The sequence below is a fragment of the Cyprinodon tularosa genome, unplaced genomic scaffold (assembly GCF_016077235.1).
Source record: "Cyprinodon tularosa strain WSP-4 unplaced genomic scaffold, ASM1607723v1 ctg101, whole genome shotgun sequence".
NCBI classification, from domain to species: domain Eukaryota; kingdom Metazoa; phylum Chordata; class Actinopteri; order Cyprinodontiformes; family Cyprinodontidae; genus Cyprinodon; species Cyprinodon tularosa.
The window spans coordinates 522501-539439 of record NW_024037794.1 but is presented as its reverse complement, the minus strand read 5'-3'; the positions used below and the strand labels follow the sequence as shown (position 1 = coordinate 539439).

Sequence of the window (16939 nt, the reverse complement as noted above, 5' to 3'; positions counted from 1 at the left end):
TGTAGGAAATATTACAAGGACTGGAATTGATTAGGTATCTTAAACAGGAAAAGGTACATTTAAACATTATAAATATCTTTAAAATGATTCTTTTAACATGAGTTATAATCTTTTGTTTCGATATTTGTGGATCACTGGTTTGGGAAGAAGAATTTAGTAACGGTGTTTTGGTCCACACTCCTTACTTGTTGGTGGCGGTAATGCACCTAAATGTTGTTTGTCAACCGCCATTAAAAATCAATAGAAGAAGAAAAAGACGCAAATTCCCTCCTAGGCGTTGGTGGCGCTGTCCAGCTTAGTGTCCAACCACTTAAAATGCAGAGCTAAATCTTATGCTATTTGCGTCGCACGTAGCTCGTTAAGTAGGTATCGGTTTGCAGTTGGTAAGTTGCACGCCTTATGCTCATTCATTGCTTGGAAATTAGGCAGTTTCTTTTAGATAAGCGTTTTTACTTCTTGTACGAATATTTCAACGACTCTAATGAACGCTGTTAGGACCGTTTTGTCGAGTGTTTGAGCAGCAACCTTCCAAGAGCTAAAATTACAGCTAGACGTCATTAGCTTTTAGCGTTACGTCGGTTTGTATAATTCGTTTTTTGATATAAAAGTAAAAATGTCGAAAATTATAATGAGCGGAAACAAGCTGTGGTTGTTTTTTCCCCACCTAATCACCATTTTTTTTAAACAGCTGTTGAGATCTATAGCTAAATATGGAAAGTAAGACTACCGCGTAACCGTTGGCAAATCGAATTGCAGTAGCTGCCAGCATATTAAGCACATTGATTTCTGGCGTATTTTCCCCCTTTCGATTCACGACCAGCCTTACTAAAAATTCGGAGGGAGCAGGTAGGCTAGAAAGCGGACATGCCCTGTCGTAGTTGTAAGAGCTTCGTTTGGGCCTCGACTCTTCGCTTAAACCGTGAAATGGGATACACCGCAGCAGCGTGTGGGAAGCCATTAAAAAAATCTGTCTGAAGGGGCAAAGAAAGGCAGCTTCAGGCTGGGATTAAAGGGGGGTGTAGGGAGAGATGAAAAACACCTAGGGTTTAAATGGGACGTGGTTCATCGTTAATGTACGATGGTTCGTGGTACGTGGTTCATAATTTAATGTACGTGGTTCAAAATTTAATGTACTGGGATTAATCATGTGAAACCTTTAAAGTTGATGTTTCGGTTAGAAGCAATGCTAAGCAGATGATCTGTACCCTCAAACTATGCATAAACTCAGTGACGGCTTTAATGATAATAAAATGTGGTTTTCTATTGAGATTTTTTTAAGCATTCATTGTCTGATTTTTATTTTTTTTAGATTAAATTCATTACATTTTTAATTCTACTTTATGAACTGTGATATTTTACTTATTTATTTTTTTAGCTAAAATGTCATGTTCATTACTTTGGCCGCACCGTACCTTCATTAACTTTCAGTATATCAGCGTTACACTGTAGCTCTCCATGACCAATGTTTATTTACATCCAGTTACTATGAATGTGAATTTGTTTCAGGAAGAGAGGGGTTTCCATGTGGTAATGTGTTTTCTTTTTTGTGTGTACTGATGGATTGTGGGATACTTATCTATAATGTTGTTTTTTTCTCTATTAATTCAATAGATGCAGAGAAAAAAAAATCACTCACTGTATAATTTCTATAAAAAAATCAACATTACATTACAAAATCAACATTATTTTATATATATATATATATATATATATATATATATATATATATAGTTTTTTTTCCGATTACCAATTAATCGATTGATGGTACAAACAACATTATGAATGTGATCCTTTTTTGTGCTTTGTCTAATGTTGCTATTAGCTCTATGATTGTTCGTTATTGTTGTTCAAACATTTTTTATTTTTTTTCCCCATTCAGTACACAGGTTATACGCTCTCTTTCAAAGATGGTTCGGACGAATTACGGACCATCACGCATTAAGCCCAGGTAACACCCTACAAATGTTTTATTATTATTTTTTTTAAAGGAATCATCAATATTTATCTAAGATGCATGAGAATAAAGTTTTATTGTAAGCCAACTTTCTTTATTTGTTTTCTGTCAGACCCTATGACGATTCTCACCGACATAATGAAGGGAGTTACACCCCAAACTCTAAAAGTCGAAGAGATGACCAGGAATACTCTAATAAAGCATCTCCTAGCTGGAGAGAATCCAGAGGTAGAGGACGAGGGCGGCCAGCACCGGCTGGCAGAAGAACGCCTGACATGGCGTCTCATCGGGAGCCACGGTTTAATCACTGGAGGTCACACAGTCAGGATTCCTTCCAATCCCACCCTTCAAAAATGGACCAACATCACAGCCAGCGCAGGCAGTCTCCATTGCGTCTCAGCCGTACCCCTCATCACCGCTCACCCCCTCACAGTCCTGCACACATACACCAGAGTCAAAGGGGTCCACCTTTTCATGGCCACTCCTCAGGTCCCAGGTCATCTTCTCCCAGACACTTTCGTAGCCACCCAGCTGACAGGAGACCAGGCGCTGCGCCTGCTTACCGGGGATCTTTTAGGGGTCCCAGAAGGCAGTCAGGTTTTCCTCCTCCAGATCACCGCAGTCGAGACCCTCATCCAAGAGAAAGAGGTTATGAACAGTCAGGTCATGGCATGAAGCGCTGGAATGAACCTGCATCGTTCTCTCATCCCCACAATGGAGAGCATCGTCCCTCTGGGCCACACAGGAGCCTCAGAGATGTGCCAGGAAGAGGCCCATGTACAGAGAGGTACAAGCATGAAGCACCACCCCAAGCTGGGTAAAAGTATAACAGGAGGAGGCTTGAAGTTGGCCACTTCTCCAAGTCATAGAAGTTGTAATGATGAGCTCTGCCCAGCTCCTGCTATTGATTAATTACATGGGGTTAAATTGGGTCTGATGTGGATGGGATTAAATGGAGCATTACTTCTGTGATTGGTCTCTGAAAGTGTACCCCTCCTACCGTTTGATTCTGTCATGGCTTCTGAGAGGCCTACTGTAAAGATAAAAATTAAACCTTCCGCATCCCACTTACAATGGCAATGGATCTGTCATTATAATGATTTTTCTATTGTTTGATGGATATGCAGGTGGTCATCCGAACAAGATTCCAGGAGACAGCGTGGTCCTGTGGAGAGGCAAGGCAGCAGATCCCACAGTCGAGAGAGGGCACAAAATGCCCCTCGCCCACCCCCTTACAGAGCTCCCTCATGGAAAGGAGGCCCTCCACCACCATCCTCATCACCCTACTACAAGAGCCTTCCAGAGAGGAATGATTTAGGACCCCGCAAGAGGAGAATATCAAATATTGGCGTGCCCTCTTCAGGCCCAGAGCCTTATTATGGGAAGTATCCCAGGAGAGAGAGACCTCAGCTGATGAGTATCCCCAGGCTGTTTGGTAGGCCCCCATTTTCTTTTAGGGGTAGAGGCTACCACACCAGGGGCCGACCATTTAGAGCAACATCTCTCATGAGGCTGAGAATTCCTCCAACAATGAGACCAAGGCCTCGTTTTGGTGAAATTGCCACACGGGGACATGCCAGCTCCATTCTTGCCATCAGGAAGAGACGTTTCCAGATGAAGGTGGATTCTCCGCCCAAAGAGGAACAACGAAAGCCAAGACCTGAACAATCGCCAACCAGAGAGGACGACAGTGCCAGCAAATCTTCAAGAGACTCTGACACAGGAAAAGAACAGGTGGAGTCTCGCCGGTCGTTGAGCAAACACAGGTATGGTATTCTCCTTGTAGCACTGTTCGCAGGGGCTTGATGATGATGATGATGATTTAAGAGGTCAAGAATATGTGAAAAAGGGTGCCAGCAGTGGAAGGAGATGTCATGAGCTATATGTGCACCAGGCGATGAATATGATGCGAAGCCACCATTATTCTGAAATGCTGCCCTAAACTACGTGCTACATTTGTCAAAAAATGCCTACCTCTCAAGTTTGGATGAAAAAAATCTTCAGTAACAAGCTACATTGTTAAAGCTGGCCTGCCAGTCCTGCAAATGTGATAAGGAGAAGGGTTTAATCCTCTCTGAGCCTAAAGCTGAAAAGGCCTCCGTGCATGCTGCGAAAAAATCTACAGTATCATTAAAGAGTCGAAACTTGCATCACATAGATGTGCTCCGTTTCCCCTTTTCATGAAGAGGACTCAGGATGACTTGACCCTGGCCTAAACCGCCTCCTACAGCTTTTAATTTACTGGAAAGCAATCAGCCATAAAGCTTTGAGTAGAGAAACTATTTTGCCCCCATGATAACCAGCAACTCTTCATGGCCCTCTCATCAAAAACGGGCTTGCTGGAAAAAGAAATTCATAAGGCTGAAGACCAATCTGCATTTAATACAATGAGTTGAATGGGGCTTTTTTACCAAGAGAGCCCTTTAAAAAAAATGCAAGAAAAGTTTGCAGAATGACCCTATTTGAATGTCAGTCGAGGAAGTTTGCTTTCATAACCATTAACCGATTGTGGCCATTAGAATTTATCTCCCATGTTGTTTAAACAAGCAGAAAAGCTTTTTTTTTTTAAGTCCTAAATAAATTATGTAAAAGGAAAGAAATTATACACTACAATTATACAATTTTTGAATCGATAATACATCTTATTAATGGAGAAATTAAAGATATATTTAAAGAAGTGGAAATCAAAGTGAAAGGAAAATGCCCTGAAGATTCAGTTACCCAATGTCCACTCATAGTTCTCCATCATCTGATGTGTAAAAGTGTGACGTTAACGTCGGTCCCATTCAAAATACATAAAGTGAAGAGGAATAACACATACCACTGTGTGGACACCATGAATGAGGGCTCTGCCTTTTCTGGGTCACAACAATTTCATCAGGATTGTCTGCCGCCTCGCATCCCAAACATGAACCATTAAAAACTGGATAATTACTTGGCAAATATCGTCCTGAGTCGATTGTTTAGAAATGAGCCATTTTCAAACGCATGGAAAAGACCACAACCAAAACTCAAAGCGATAACTAAAATCCCAAAAAGGAGGGGGATATCAGAACACCAAAAATGGAGCTCTCAAGTGGATTGTGTTATGATTTGATACCAAAGGGATCAAGCATGGGGACTGTCCCCTAAATATGTTCAGACGAACATATGAAGACGGATGGAAATCCAACCATTACCAAGTCAGGCTTAACGTATCTAAATCAGCCTGCTGCGCTGAAGATGCTCCAATTCAGTTCCTGACAGTTCAACCTAATAGAGCTTTCCAGAGGAGGAGAAAGAAGAGCCACTCCAACCATTCAGAGGAGTGCATTTATTGGATGTTAGCTTTGCAACGTCTTCAGTAAAGTGGCCAAACATTGAGAATCAGATGAGTAAGAAAATAAGATTTCTCACACCCCTTAAACTGCAGATGTCTTCAGCTAAACGGCACGCATCTTTTAAGACCCCTGGAATAAAATCTGTTACCAGAGAAAGCTTGTGAAATCAACGATTGGCTGCTGATGAAATCATCTGAAGTTTGGTGTCCAAACACCCACCATGTTTAAAAATAAAAGGAAGAGGATTTGATACAAAGCAGTCCAGTGTCTTAAAGTCCCACCAGGATTTGGCTGCTCTAACAATTGATGAATAAATGGAGACAACTCAGATTGGTTCAGGTTACAAAATAGGAGTAAAGAAGCATGGACATTCCAGGGTTTTTGTAAGTACCCAAGTAATGTGTGGCTTTCTATTCTTTTCTAATTAATTGTGCATAACATCTAAAAGCTGGCAGGGTAATACATTTTCCTTTTCACCTACTTAATCTGTTGAAGTAATAATATTGGAACCTGTGCTTTTAATGGAAATAATTGTCTATGTTAAAGCGGCACGGTTGTTGGTCCCTCCTCAGATCTTCTCCCATAGAGAAACGTGATCTCGTCGTTTTGTCTCACTGGCCTCCGGGACCAAGTTCGTCCAAAGACGGCTCGCCTCCAAAAGCTTCCAGCCCGAAGTCCAAAACCGGTACGTCAGTTCCACAAATGATCTGAAGTGTTCTAATACAATCTGGAGGATAACCAGCAGGCTTTTTCAGATCTGATATACATGCCTTTAACTCAAACCTGAGGTTGGTGAAGTCTTAAGCTTAAAACATTGCTTTTATTTGTGTTTTTACTTAGACCGCAGTTCAGATGGGGAAAGCACATCGCATAGACGCCTCTCAATTGATTCCAGATCATCTGAAGAAAGAAAACGTGACTACTTGGACAAAAGAGTGTTTAGGTACCTAATGCTTCCTGTGTTGTGAAAGTATTCCAATCCCTCCATCCTTTTCACACTTTGTGTTGATACTACTGTAAATTTGATTGTATGATTACTGAGACTTGATTACACAGTAAAATGTAAATGATACCTGGCTTTAAAATTTTTCTTTTCAAGTTAAAAACTGAAGAGTAGAATGCATAGGTTTATTACAGCATTTACTCAATGTTAAACACTGTTAACTGCAACAGACTGCCTGTTGGAATCTATAATTCTTGGTGTGCACTTTAATTTTTAGTTATGTTATGTTATAGTCATTTATTAAAGAACTTAAGAGAGGAGAGGGCACCATGAAGGGAAGGGAACACGGACAATGGATCAGGAAAAATTTGGAACAAAAATGGCTGAACTGCAAGCCTGTATTAACATGGCCGTCCTTCTGAACTGACAGATGGGTGATGTGCGCTTTAATCAAGACGAGCTGCAGAGGTCCAGAGTTTAGATAGAAACATTTGTCAGTGGTCTTGTACTTTGCTGACCCAACATTTGAAAGTAATAGAAGGGTGTTATGGATGTTATTCCTATAGAAAAATGGTTAAGGAAATTTGCGAAATCCACTTAAGGATTTCTGAATATAGTATATTTACAAAAAAAAGCTTTTTTTTATTTTTTTTTTATCTTAAATGAAAATCTTTCTCTCGATAGATGGATGGATAGAGATATAGATAAAAAAAATGTTTTTCTTTTACAATTTTAGTATATGCAATTACTGCTCTGAGTGTGTTGCTCTGTCTGCTAAAGGCCAGTCTCTATACTTGTTTGACGATTAGTTTATGATAATCAATAATTGATTAAACTGATTTATTGTTTAATTGCAAATTAAGATACATTTACCCTTGCTTATCAATGATTGGATTTCCATCTGTCTGTTTCATTTGACCAGATTTAGACTAGCGTCATTCTGAACAATCGGAATTCTTTATATGGTGGGACAGTGAAAAGATCCAAGATACAATCTTAAACACACCATTCCCATGTTGGTGGTAGCAGCAGCAGCAGCAGCATGGTGTGGATGTTTTATCTTAATCATGAAAAGCTTTGTTTGTTTAATGGGACACTCCTCCAAACCAACTAAAATAACAATTAAATAGTGTGAATCAGTGGGTGTTGTTTTAGAGCGACCAACTCAACTTTGACTCCGAAACCTAATTTAAATCTGTAGCAAGACTTGAAAATTCATGTTTCCAAGCTCAGACTGACCGGACATCTTGCCAACTAGAGGGGAAATAAATGTTATATTCTGTGTGAAAACCAGGTTAATTTTACACCAACAAAAATGAATAAAAGCTATGACTGCAGAGAAAGCCAGTTCTTCACTCTACTGACCTCAGAGCCCTTTCTGTTTTTAACAAAAAAAGGGCAAAAATGTTTTTCCTCTTAATTTCACAATTGTGCAAAACTTTCTATGATACACATTAATTATAAGTGTAATGTATAGACAAGTTGTTTTTGTTAAAAGGCTCTATTTTTTTTCTTTTATTTCATTGCAGTGTAATGATATTATGCATTTGTAACCTATAATCATCAATCATTTTCCAGACCTGTTAATGAGATGCATGACGGCAGCAGACCTCCACGGCTGCCTTTCAGGAGACCAGGACCAATGCAAGTACGTAAATGTAGGATAAAACTATACATGCATTGATGTAGGCATGTTTAATTTGTTTGAGGAATCGAATGACTATGGATTGGGTATCATTAAGGGTTTATGGATACTACTGCTTTAATTTATACTTATCAATATGGTGTATCAATATTGTGAAACAATTAGTGAAAATTTAAGTGTGACAGTATAAAAACGAATGGGTCTGAAACAGTTGCTAAATATAGTAACGGAATAAATTTACAGTGTTGAGGATGAAAGAGATCAAAATCTGAGAGCAGGGGTCCGTTTCATGAAGCAGGTTTAACAAACTCTGACTAAAATCCTCAACACTAGATTGATATAGCCTAAAGTTGAGTTTTCAGCTTCACAAGGGCTGCTATGAAATCGTTTAATCAACTCTTAGTAGGTCCACTCAGAGTTGGACACGTATGTAGCAAGTATGAAAAGCCATTATCAGTGGAGCCCCGATTTGACGAGTCACCATGACAACAGGCATCAGGAAGTGCCCATGGCAACCCACTGAAACTAGAGATTTAAATGAAGAATTGGAAAAAATAAGTAATAGGGGAATGTGTTTTGAAGGAAAGAAAGGAGAGAAAGATGGTGGAGATGGTTGCTGGAGTTCATGCATAGCTTTAAATGTAGTGTGTTATGGCAGGCTGTTTTTACATTTTTTTTTTTATCTGTCATGCCATTTGCAGATCACTAAAATAATATCAAAATTACACTCCTTGACCTAACAAATATATTTTCTAAATGAAATTTTTGCAGTGGAAACCAAATTTCAGAATGCAAAAAACAAAATTATACTAGTAAGAATTAGGTTTTATATACCTAGAAATGTTTACACATTTTACATGGCAGTTTTGACATTTATCAGCTTAACTGAATATGTATTTATATCTTAAATATATTTCTTCTTAGTAAAATACAAAACTACAACAAAAATCTGACTAAATCAAGAAAAAAATGCGATTGGCTGTAAGGAGAGTGGAGACGGAGGACAATAAAACCTGCTGACAACCAGGTTAGGTCTGGGGAGAATGTTACTGCAGTCACTGAAATAGAGGTTGAGGGAACTCTGAAATGGAAAACTCAGTTTCCCTGATTTCAGGTTTAGAAAACTTAGTTTTCAGTAAACCTGCTTTGTGAAACAGACTCCAGAACGTATGACTTTGTGTTCACCTTCTGTCAATACGTTACAGCGGCCAAGGTTTCCTGGTTCGAGGAGCACAGGCCCAGACCTGTCAGAAAATGTCAGAAGACCTCTGATGGTATGTGGCTCTACTGTTAGCACATCTTTGGCAGTAGATAAATCTCTTAAAAAAAATACTAAAAATTTCTTGTTTTCAAAGGAGACCATAGTTCCTCGCCCGTTTCCATATCAGAGACCAGTGTTCAGAAAAAGCTACAGCATCGTGTCTAAATACCGAAACATGAGGGTGATGCGCCAGCGAGCTCCGTACAACAGAGGACCCATCCAACGCTAGTGATAAACTCTGGTAAGCTATACAAATGTTATACTTTAATACTTTTACCTGCCTCGTTATTGGTGTTAAACTATTTAGAGTAGGGAAGATATACATGTTCCTCATAATTGTACTCAGATGAGCTGTTTTGTTCTTTGTTTTCACACAGGTGTAAAATTGTGAATGTAAAAGCTGGGAAACACTAAAACCTGCCAAGATGGATTTCCCAAACCTGAGCAGCTTGTATGTTGTCAAGGTGTTCCCCCTACGATGTGGTCCTTGGTGTTTCAATTGCTTTATTTAACCTTTAGTGTATCTATTTTTAGAAAGTTTCTAATTGTAAGAGCATCTTATTTTTGGACACTGGTTTGGGAGAAGTTGCTTTAAAAGTTGTCAGTGCTGGTTTTACTTAAGATATGCTAGTGTTTTCTTTTGTTTACAAGAAGCAATCAGACATTTTCTTTAATACGTGTCTTTATAGGCTTGTACCGTACTGTCAGCGGGCTACTTATGATTAAAAAAATCTGAAATATAACTCAAATCTTTTTTTTTTTTTTTTTAAGACTTAAAATTTGTTTTATATGAACTGTAGAGATCACTATTGCTTTGTTTAAAAAAAAAAAAAAAAAAAAAAAGATTGATGTGGGTGCTGTTCACTCCTTGTTTGAAAAGCATGTTTTGTGTTTAAAAATAAATGCTTTTATATAAACCTTATCTTGAAGTATTCAGTGCAGTCTAATGTTGTCTGCCCTTTACTACACACAAAATTGCTTAGACTTATTCACACTGAACCGAAGCATTGTTGCTATGAGGAGTTAACTGTAAATGACATTGAATTATACAAAATAATATATTCTTGATTTGTGTATGATTTTTAATCCAACTTTATTTCAGTAAGCATTACTCTGAGTTTTTTTTTTTAACTCTATGCATAGGTGGGATATGTCCATTAGGTATTCAGACAAAATGAGCAACAGCTGGAGGATTCTTGGACTGGGGAATAAAGGCCAACACAAAATGTCACATTTTCACACAAGTGATGCAGCTGCTGCCATTGCTTGCAGAGATGTCCACCAGAGCAGTAGCAGCACGGCTCAATGGCAATAGGCAGTTTAAAAGTAAGTTTTAACAAGATCGCCACACACAACTGTGGTCTGGATCTGACTGTTGTCTGGCGTAGGAACCGACACGCATGGGAAACATGTCTATTGGCCCATGGCACGCTGGAGAATTGATGTCCACGGATGAATCCAGGTTCCAGTTGTGCAGATTGAGGACGGTTGTCTGGGGACCCCTTGGTCACCGATGTAAATATGCACAGGATTGTCCATGGAGGTGGACGAAGTACTCAACAATAGTACTTGAATAAAATTAACACTCAAAATCAAATCTTACTCAGTTAAATGTTACTTGGTAAAACATCTACTTACAAGTATTGAGGTAATCACTTTTGACAATAGTTAACTTTTAAATTCATGTACTTCTTGAATATTCAAAAATACAGATCTAATTTTTTTAATGGTACATTTCTGTATAATTTTAAAGAATCTTTTTAAGAAAACCACCTGATGTATTTATGCATAGTACCACACTGCTACAAATTCTACACCACCTGTTTAAAAAAAAAAACTAAAAAAAAACAGCATAGAAATTGCACAAAAAATTTAGGACAGCTATATTTCTTAATTAAAAAGGGGACTGTCTTGGTTCTACTCATCTCACTAGGGTATTGAATCCGTTGCCACAAAGTAATCAATAAATATACTTTGTTGCTTTTGCAAGCTCTCAAACTTTTTCCACTTTCTAAACATCCTTGAAAAAGAGAATTTCATATTGGTCCATTCTAGTATCACAAGAAATATCTTCCTAAATGTTTTAGGAAATAAAATCATCCTGAGGGCCTTAAATAAATCATCAAATTCCATCCGAATCAGCTGCTCAGGTTGTGACAGCCATTACTCCTAAAACACTACCCCATAATATTTGTTGTCCTGCTCTAAACTTAGCTGTGAGAGCACCACTCCTCATTACAACATGCAGCCCATTACAAAAGATGGGATCGAGTTACCTCAGATGCTGCTGTTTATCAGACGTGGCAGTGTAAAAACAAGGTGAGTGCTCCAGGCTCTTTACTTCTCACAGATTGTTTTGTTGAATTAGAAATTTAATGCATCTTAACCAGCGTATGCTGCTCATCTGTTCAACCTTTGGATCTGATTAACAGCTGCTTTAACATGTGGCCTTCAGCTTCTGCTAATGTGAGGAACTAAAGTTCCCAAATAGTTATTTATTCTTTTGGTGACAGGAAACAATGTCTGTTTCTGTGAGTGATTGAACCTGCACCAATTTCTGAATCTTACTTTTCAATCTTGTTTATAGATTTAGCCCAGGCAGGTTTTTCTCTGCTTGTGTTCAGCTCTGATAAGATGGGCAGCTATAACTCAGCCCTCATTCCGGGTAAGCTCTGTAACTATAGAATGTGAAACTTTAGAAATCCTCTCCCTTTAAGGACAGCTTTATTATTTGTTTTCTGTTTCTCTTAAAGACACAGACGAGTTTGATTCAATTGTATGGGAGAGCCTGAGTGAGCAGAGAGCTCCTGCAGCAGAGGAGGCCTTACAGTCAGAGCTTCAGTCTCTGGGAAGTATAAAATGAAGCCAAGTCTTTGCATTGCACTGAAGCACCTCTCCCATAACTTGGAGCCCTTTTAGAAAAGTGTGCGTGGTGTTATCTGTGTTCCCGCTGTCCTTGGGATAAATTTAACTTTCCTGAGCTGGCCCTTACACACACAGGCATGTGCTGCAGCTGAAGATATCTACACTGACTCCTTGTAATAAAGGTTGATAGTTCTCAGTAGCTGATGAGCTCTTTTATAAGGGTGATTATTTCATTAGGATTAAAATCACAGTTCTTCATTTTAAAGTTATTAAATAATATATTTGGAAAAAAACAAATATATATTTTTTATTGCAGCAGAATCTTAGTAAAACTGCATGAAATATAAACTTTAGGTGTAATTATTCTGTAAGGGAAATGTCAGACATTAGGAAGTGTTTGCAGAGATTCTCCACACTTGCACCTCTACAGGTAATGGAACCTTTTTTGCAAGTAATATATTGAAAAACAAAAAAAAAGCGGGCTGCCTTGCAGCAACAGGGTTGTGGGTTCCCAGCTTCCTGTTAGGTTAACTGGCTTCTCAAAATTCTTAGGTGTGTGTGTATGTGCATGGTTGTTTGTCCTGTTTGTCTCTGTGTTACCCTGCGATGTACTGGCGACCTGTCCAGGGTGTACCCCGCCTCTCACCTGTATTAAGCTGGAGATATGCACCTGCACCCCTTGCGACCCCACTTGGGATTAAGCTTGTCAGAAGATGGATAGATGGATCGAAGAAATTAAAGCAGACAGAGAGAAGGATCCCTGGCCTTCCCGTTTCGTTGATCTTTCAAGATAAACTGTATAAACAGTCAAAAAAACTTGTAGATTTTTCTGCTCTGATTAGATAACCAGTTGCAGCTCTTATTCAAGTGGAGTTTAGCAAAGTACAGGTGATCTTGTTTTATGATGAGGATTGCTCCAAAACGGTTGAAATTTTCTGACTATTTTACGACACAAATTGGCCTTTATTTGTGTCAGAGTTTTCATCTGAAAAGCTGTTGTCAGTATATTTATCAGCATACTGTATTGGTGTACTACAAAATATGTTATATGGGTCTAAACCACTCTTGTACCAACCTTTTGCATCTTAGAGCAAAGTAACCAAGCAACATGTTAAACAGGGGTAAAAAGCTGCTGTATGTTTCTGGTTTTACTTATAGTGAAATTAAGATCAACATTCTCTATGTTGGAACTAACATTTTACATTCAAAAGGTTATGCATTTGTTAAATAATATATTTCTTAAAAAATGCAAAAACCATCTGCATTCAGGCATGCCAGGTACCCTTGGTGTTGTGGCATCACTGAGTGGGTTTTGTCGAGCATCGCCTCCTGACACAATTTTGAAGTGTCTGAGTGTGTGTTCCTGTTTTGGCACCGGAGGGAGAACTCATATAACAAAATGAATAAATAAAAAAAATAAACATGGCAAGACTGCATTATTGGTATATTGAGATAGCCACAAAACCAAGGCTCCAGAGTCCAGACTCCTAATCTAACAAATAGTAGCTTAATATGGCTGGAGCTTAAAACTAACGGTAATTTCTGAATAATCGTAAAGTGAATTGGAAAGGCGAAAACTGAACTGGTCCAAGGGATGAATAAATTATAGTCTCTTATGCCAGCATATCATCATAAGACAGTTATTTAGAATTAAACTGAAAAACACTGATTTAAATAATTACACATTTCTAACAATCAGGGGCATTTGTCTTTAATTTGAGCAGGATTATAAGATGATCAATCAAAGAAAGGAGTGTTTCTTCCCTTAAAATAAGATACCGTATTTGGATATGATGCACTTAAAATAAAACCATCATGTTCTTATTTCTTATTTTAAACATAAATCATTCTATTGCATTGGCAATTTTTTACATACCTACTCAAATTAGAGAAAATACACTTAATTCAAGAAAAAAAAAAATACTTGCTCAACTTACAGTTTTGGCAGTGTCTGTTTCCAGCACAGGAGACATATTTCAGTCAGAGTTAAGTGTTTTTTGTAGCATTGGCCTACGTGTCACACTGAAAAAAATTTTATGGGGTGAACCCGGGGATTATTTTCTTTCTCTTTTTTTGAGAGATTGAAGTGAAAGCAGATTCACAAGAGTAGAACAAGGTATTATCCTTCACACTCAACTCCCACAGACTACCGCTCTGGGTTCCTGAGCAAGACCCTTAATCCCACAATGCTCCCTTGGCGCCCCACAATGGCAGCCCACTGTTCCCCAAGGGGATGGGTTAAATGCAGATGTAAATTTCTCCAATATAAGATCGATAAAGTTTAGTTATTGTATTATGAATATATGTTGAATTAATGAAATTATGAATATAATCTTTGAAATTATATTCTGTTGTTTTTGCAATTTACACTAGTAGCTATTCAAAATTTCCCCACTTTCCTTGATGGGCCCTCGGCTGGTCCTGTGAGATTCCTTTTTTAAACATCAATCTTTGTTCTAAAATATTCTTTCTGTCATGATTTGTGGACATTAAGATCTAAAGAGAAGCACCTTCTCCTGGTCAAACCCTGCAATTCATTGAAAGCGTTGAGTCAGAGTGAAGTGAGAAGGCAGTGGCTCGAAGTTATCTGCCATTCTGCTGGCATTTGATTGGGAAGGGACATTTTGAATGGCTACTACTGTAGAAAAATGGCTAAGATGTATTGGGCCCTGTGTTTCTGCCTAAGGTTCATATGTGTTTTCATTACATTTATGCTATGATACCTGTTGGGGGAGCCAATAACCTTTACACTAATGACTGAGTTAAAACTTATATTTCATTGAGTATAGTTCCCGCACATCAAAGGTAGGTTTGTAGATTGTACTGTTGTTATAAAACTTTACCCCAGCTTCTGCAAATTAACATAACATTGTGTGTAGAAAAAAAACTCAAACTAGTTTTTAACTACAGGTAACATTAATCATTGAGAAGAAAAGAGAAATCTGCAGTGAAGAGATGAATTCTTCAACACATCAAGAAAGCATTCAGGGAGCAAACGAAAATTGTTCTGTCCTTCAGGTAAGACCTACTGGGAACATCGATGCTTCATAGATTATTGTTGAGCTGGAAATGTGTTCGTTTTCTGTCATTTAGGCTTCAGACAACAACGATTCAAAGGAGTCTTTCTCCACCCTGCTGCCGAAAGCTCTCTCTGCTGTACTACATCCAACTGGATCTCCAGCATCCAACTCAGACCACCAGCAGAGAGGCCAAGAGAAAAACATTAAAGCAAATGTAGAGCAGCTGCAGATGGAAATGAAAGACCTCAGGGAGCGGTTTGAACTAATGAAGAGTCAGCACAAGTAGGAACAGACACCTTCTACACTCATCTACATATTCTAACCTTACTAATTGATTTGCACCCAGATTTTACCTTAATTGTTTGCAGTAAAATAAAATAATGACACAACCAATTTCATCAAGTGCTCAGAACCTGCTAAAAATCCTCTGACCTGAGCAATATCCATTTTAACCTTTTTATGCTTTAATAGCAAAGAAATTAAACTGCTGATGAATGAGCTTGATGAAGAGAAGAGGATTCGCCTAACTTTGCAGGTAGAGGTTCATGTTGCTGCTGGAATAAGGTTAAAGGTCATGACCTGTGACATTTGTTACTGCGTCCTTCTTTGTTTCAGATGGAAATCGAGCGGATGAAGAAGCACATGTCAAAATGAAGAGGAACGACTGCATAGAGGGCAAGAGTTTCCAATTTTATATATGTTTGGTCATCTTGTTTGATGGAACTGAAAATGACAATAATCAATTTATGCTGTTTTAATGGAACAATTAGGATACTGATTCCAAGTTGTATTAAATTAGTGTTAAAATGAGAGGCCATGGCATTGGGTAATTACTTAGGTGTTTGATCCAATCCCAAGAATCTGCTTAATCACTCAGGGCATCTTTAGTTGATTAGCATAAAAGTCCAAGATTGCTGCAGACGGGGCTAATGTTTGACCCACAAAGACTGATCAATCAAGCCCTGATGTCTCTGCAAATAGCCTTTTTAACTTTTACTGGAGTAATTTCTTGGATGAGAACTTTTTACTCTCCTTTGCATAAAAATGTATGTTCTAAAGGCACTAGTCACAAAACCTTATAGCCTTTAAAGCAAATAGGCAAACAAGATTTTTCTGATAAATTTGTCACAGTGATTGACTAAAATGGCGCTGAAATATATTGCAAAGAAATAATTAAAAATGTAAATTACAATGGAGAGTAAACGTCAAGATTTTAGCAAACTGGAGGCAGGGTTTGATTTGAATAAAGACCTATGCGTGTTGAAATAAACAAGTCTTTTAAAACATGTATTAAAATTATGCAGGTCTTAGCTTTCTTAAGGTATAGTGGAGGATTTTCGTAAATTTTTGAAAAGACCCTCCCTCACCGTTAAAAAAAAATGCACATGCACAACCCTGTACTTGCTCCAGATAGGGAACAACTATTAAACAAGTGTGAGAGCTGTTTAAAATTGCTGTTTCCATCGCTCATATAAGCTTACTTTCCAAAAGATTTATTTTTTCAGTAGTAGAGTTTTCCACTATGTCAGACTCACCACCGGTAAGTGAAAATCGGGACGAGCACGTAGGACGTCCTTACGTAAACGTATCACCAGAATGATTGACAATTAGGAACTACCACTTATTTTGATGATCCACCTGGAAAAAGAAAATCCTCCACTATATCTTTAAGATAGGTAACCCTGTGCTTTAATTGAATAGGGATTCTGTCTGCCAGAAACTGTTGGGAAAAAATATGTTACTGTCAAGAAAATGCATCAGAGAGATGATGCATGTTTTTGACAGTAACATATTTTTTCTTATGCACTTTCAAGCTTTTGATGTAATGAACCTGCAATTGCATATCTTAACATAACATATGAATGTGTCCCCACAGAGTGAGGTTTATCAGAGAGGGTACCTCCATCATTAGACGGTAGAACCTCCTCCCT

General features: G+C 38.3%; 2 protein-coding genes across 3 annotated transcripts in view; both read left to right on the top strand.

Moving 5' to 3' along the window:
* The first annotated feature begins 321 nt into the window (after window positions 1-321).
* On the top strand, window positions 322-9936 carry si:ch211-114c12.2 (uncharacterized protein LOC336578 homolog). 2 transcript variants are annotated; one of them, XM_038277388.1, is made up of 10 exons: window positions 322-383; window positions 1880-1948; window positions 2067-2741; window positions 3082-3720; window positions 5847-5959; window positions 6115-6217; window positions 7796-7865; window positions 9068-9136; window positions 9218-9364; window positions 9499-9936. In XM_038277388.1, the coding sequence occupies exons 2-9, from the start codon at window positions 1908-1910 to the stop codon at window positions 9350-9352; spliced, it is 1845 nt and encodes a 614-aa protein (XP_038133316.1). In that variant the 5' UTR covers window positions 322-383; window positions 1880-1907; the 3' UTR covers window positions 9353-9364; window positions 9499-9936. The 2 variants fall into 2 exon arrangements, with proteins under 2 accessions (XP_038133316.1, XP_038133309.1); XM_038277381.1 differs by lacking the exon at window positions 322-383 and adding an exon at window positions 469-1088.
* Window positions 9937-11314: 1378 nt separating this feature from the next.
* si:dkey-71d15.2 (SH3 domain-containing kinase-binding protein 1) overlaps window positions 11315-16939 on the top strand; it is a 6021-nt gene continuing 396 nt past the window's right edge. The window contains exons 1-8 of the mRNA XM_038277370.1: window positions 11315-11442; window positions 11711-11788; window positions 11877-11971; window positions 14899-15006; window positions 15082-15290; window positions 15480-15543; window positions 15624-15683; window positions 16885-16939. The exon at window positions 16885-16939 is cut by the window's right edge and continues 396 nt beyond it. Coding sequence (XP_038133298.1) covers window positions 11758-11788; window positions 11877-11971; window positions 14899-15006; window positions 15082-15290; window positions 15480-15543; window positions 15624-15662 — 546 coding nt within the window. The 5' untranslated portion in view covers window positions 11315-11442; window positions 11711-11757 and the 3' untranslated portion in view covers window positions 15663-15683; window positions 16885-16939. The remainder of the gene's footprint in view (window positions 11443-11710; window positions 11789-11876; window positions 11972-14898; window positions 15007-15081; window positions 15291-15479; window positions 15544-15623; window positions 15684-16884) is intronic.

Excerpts from the sequence above, each read along its gene's own strand:
- si:ch211-114c12.2 (XM_038277381.1), top strand. The coding sequence starts at position 1,051 with ATGGGACGTGGTTCATCGTTAATGTACGATGGTTCGTG. Across the intron at positions 5,960-6,114 it reads CAGCCCGAAGTCCAAAACCG|ACCGCAGTTCAGATGGGGAA; the intron begins GTACGTCAGTTC and ends GTTTTTACTTAG. Across the intron at positions 7,866-9,067 it reads GGAGACCAGGACCAATGCAA|CGGCCAAGGTTTCCTGGTTC; the intron begins GTACGTAAATGT and ends AATACGTTACAG.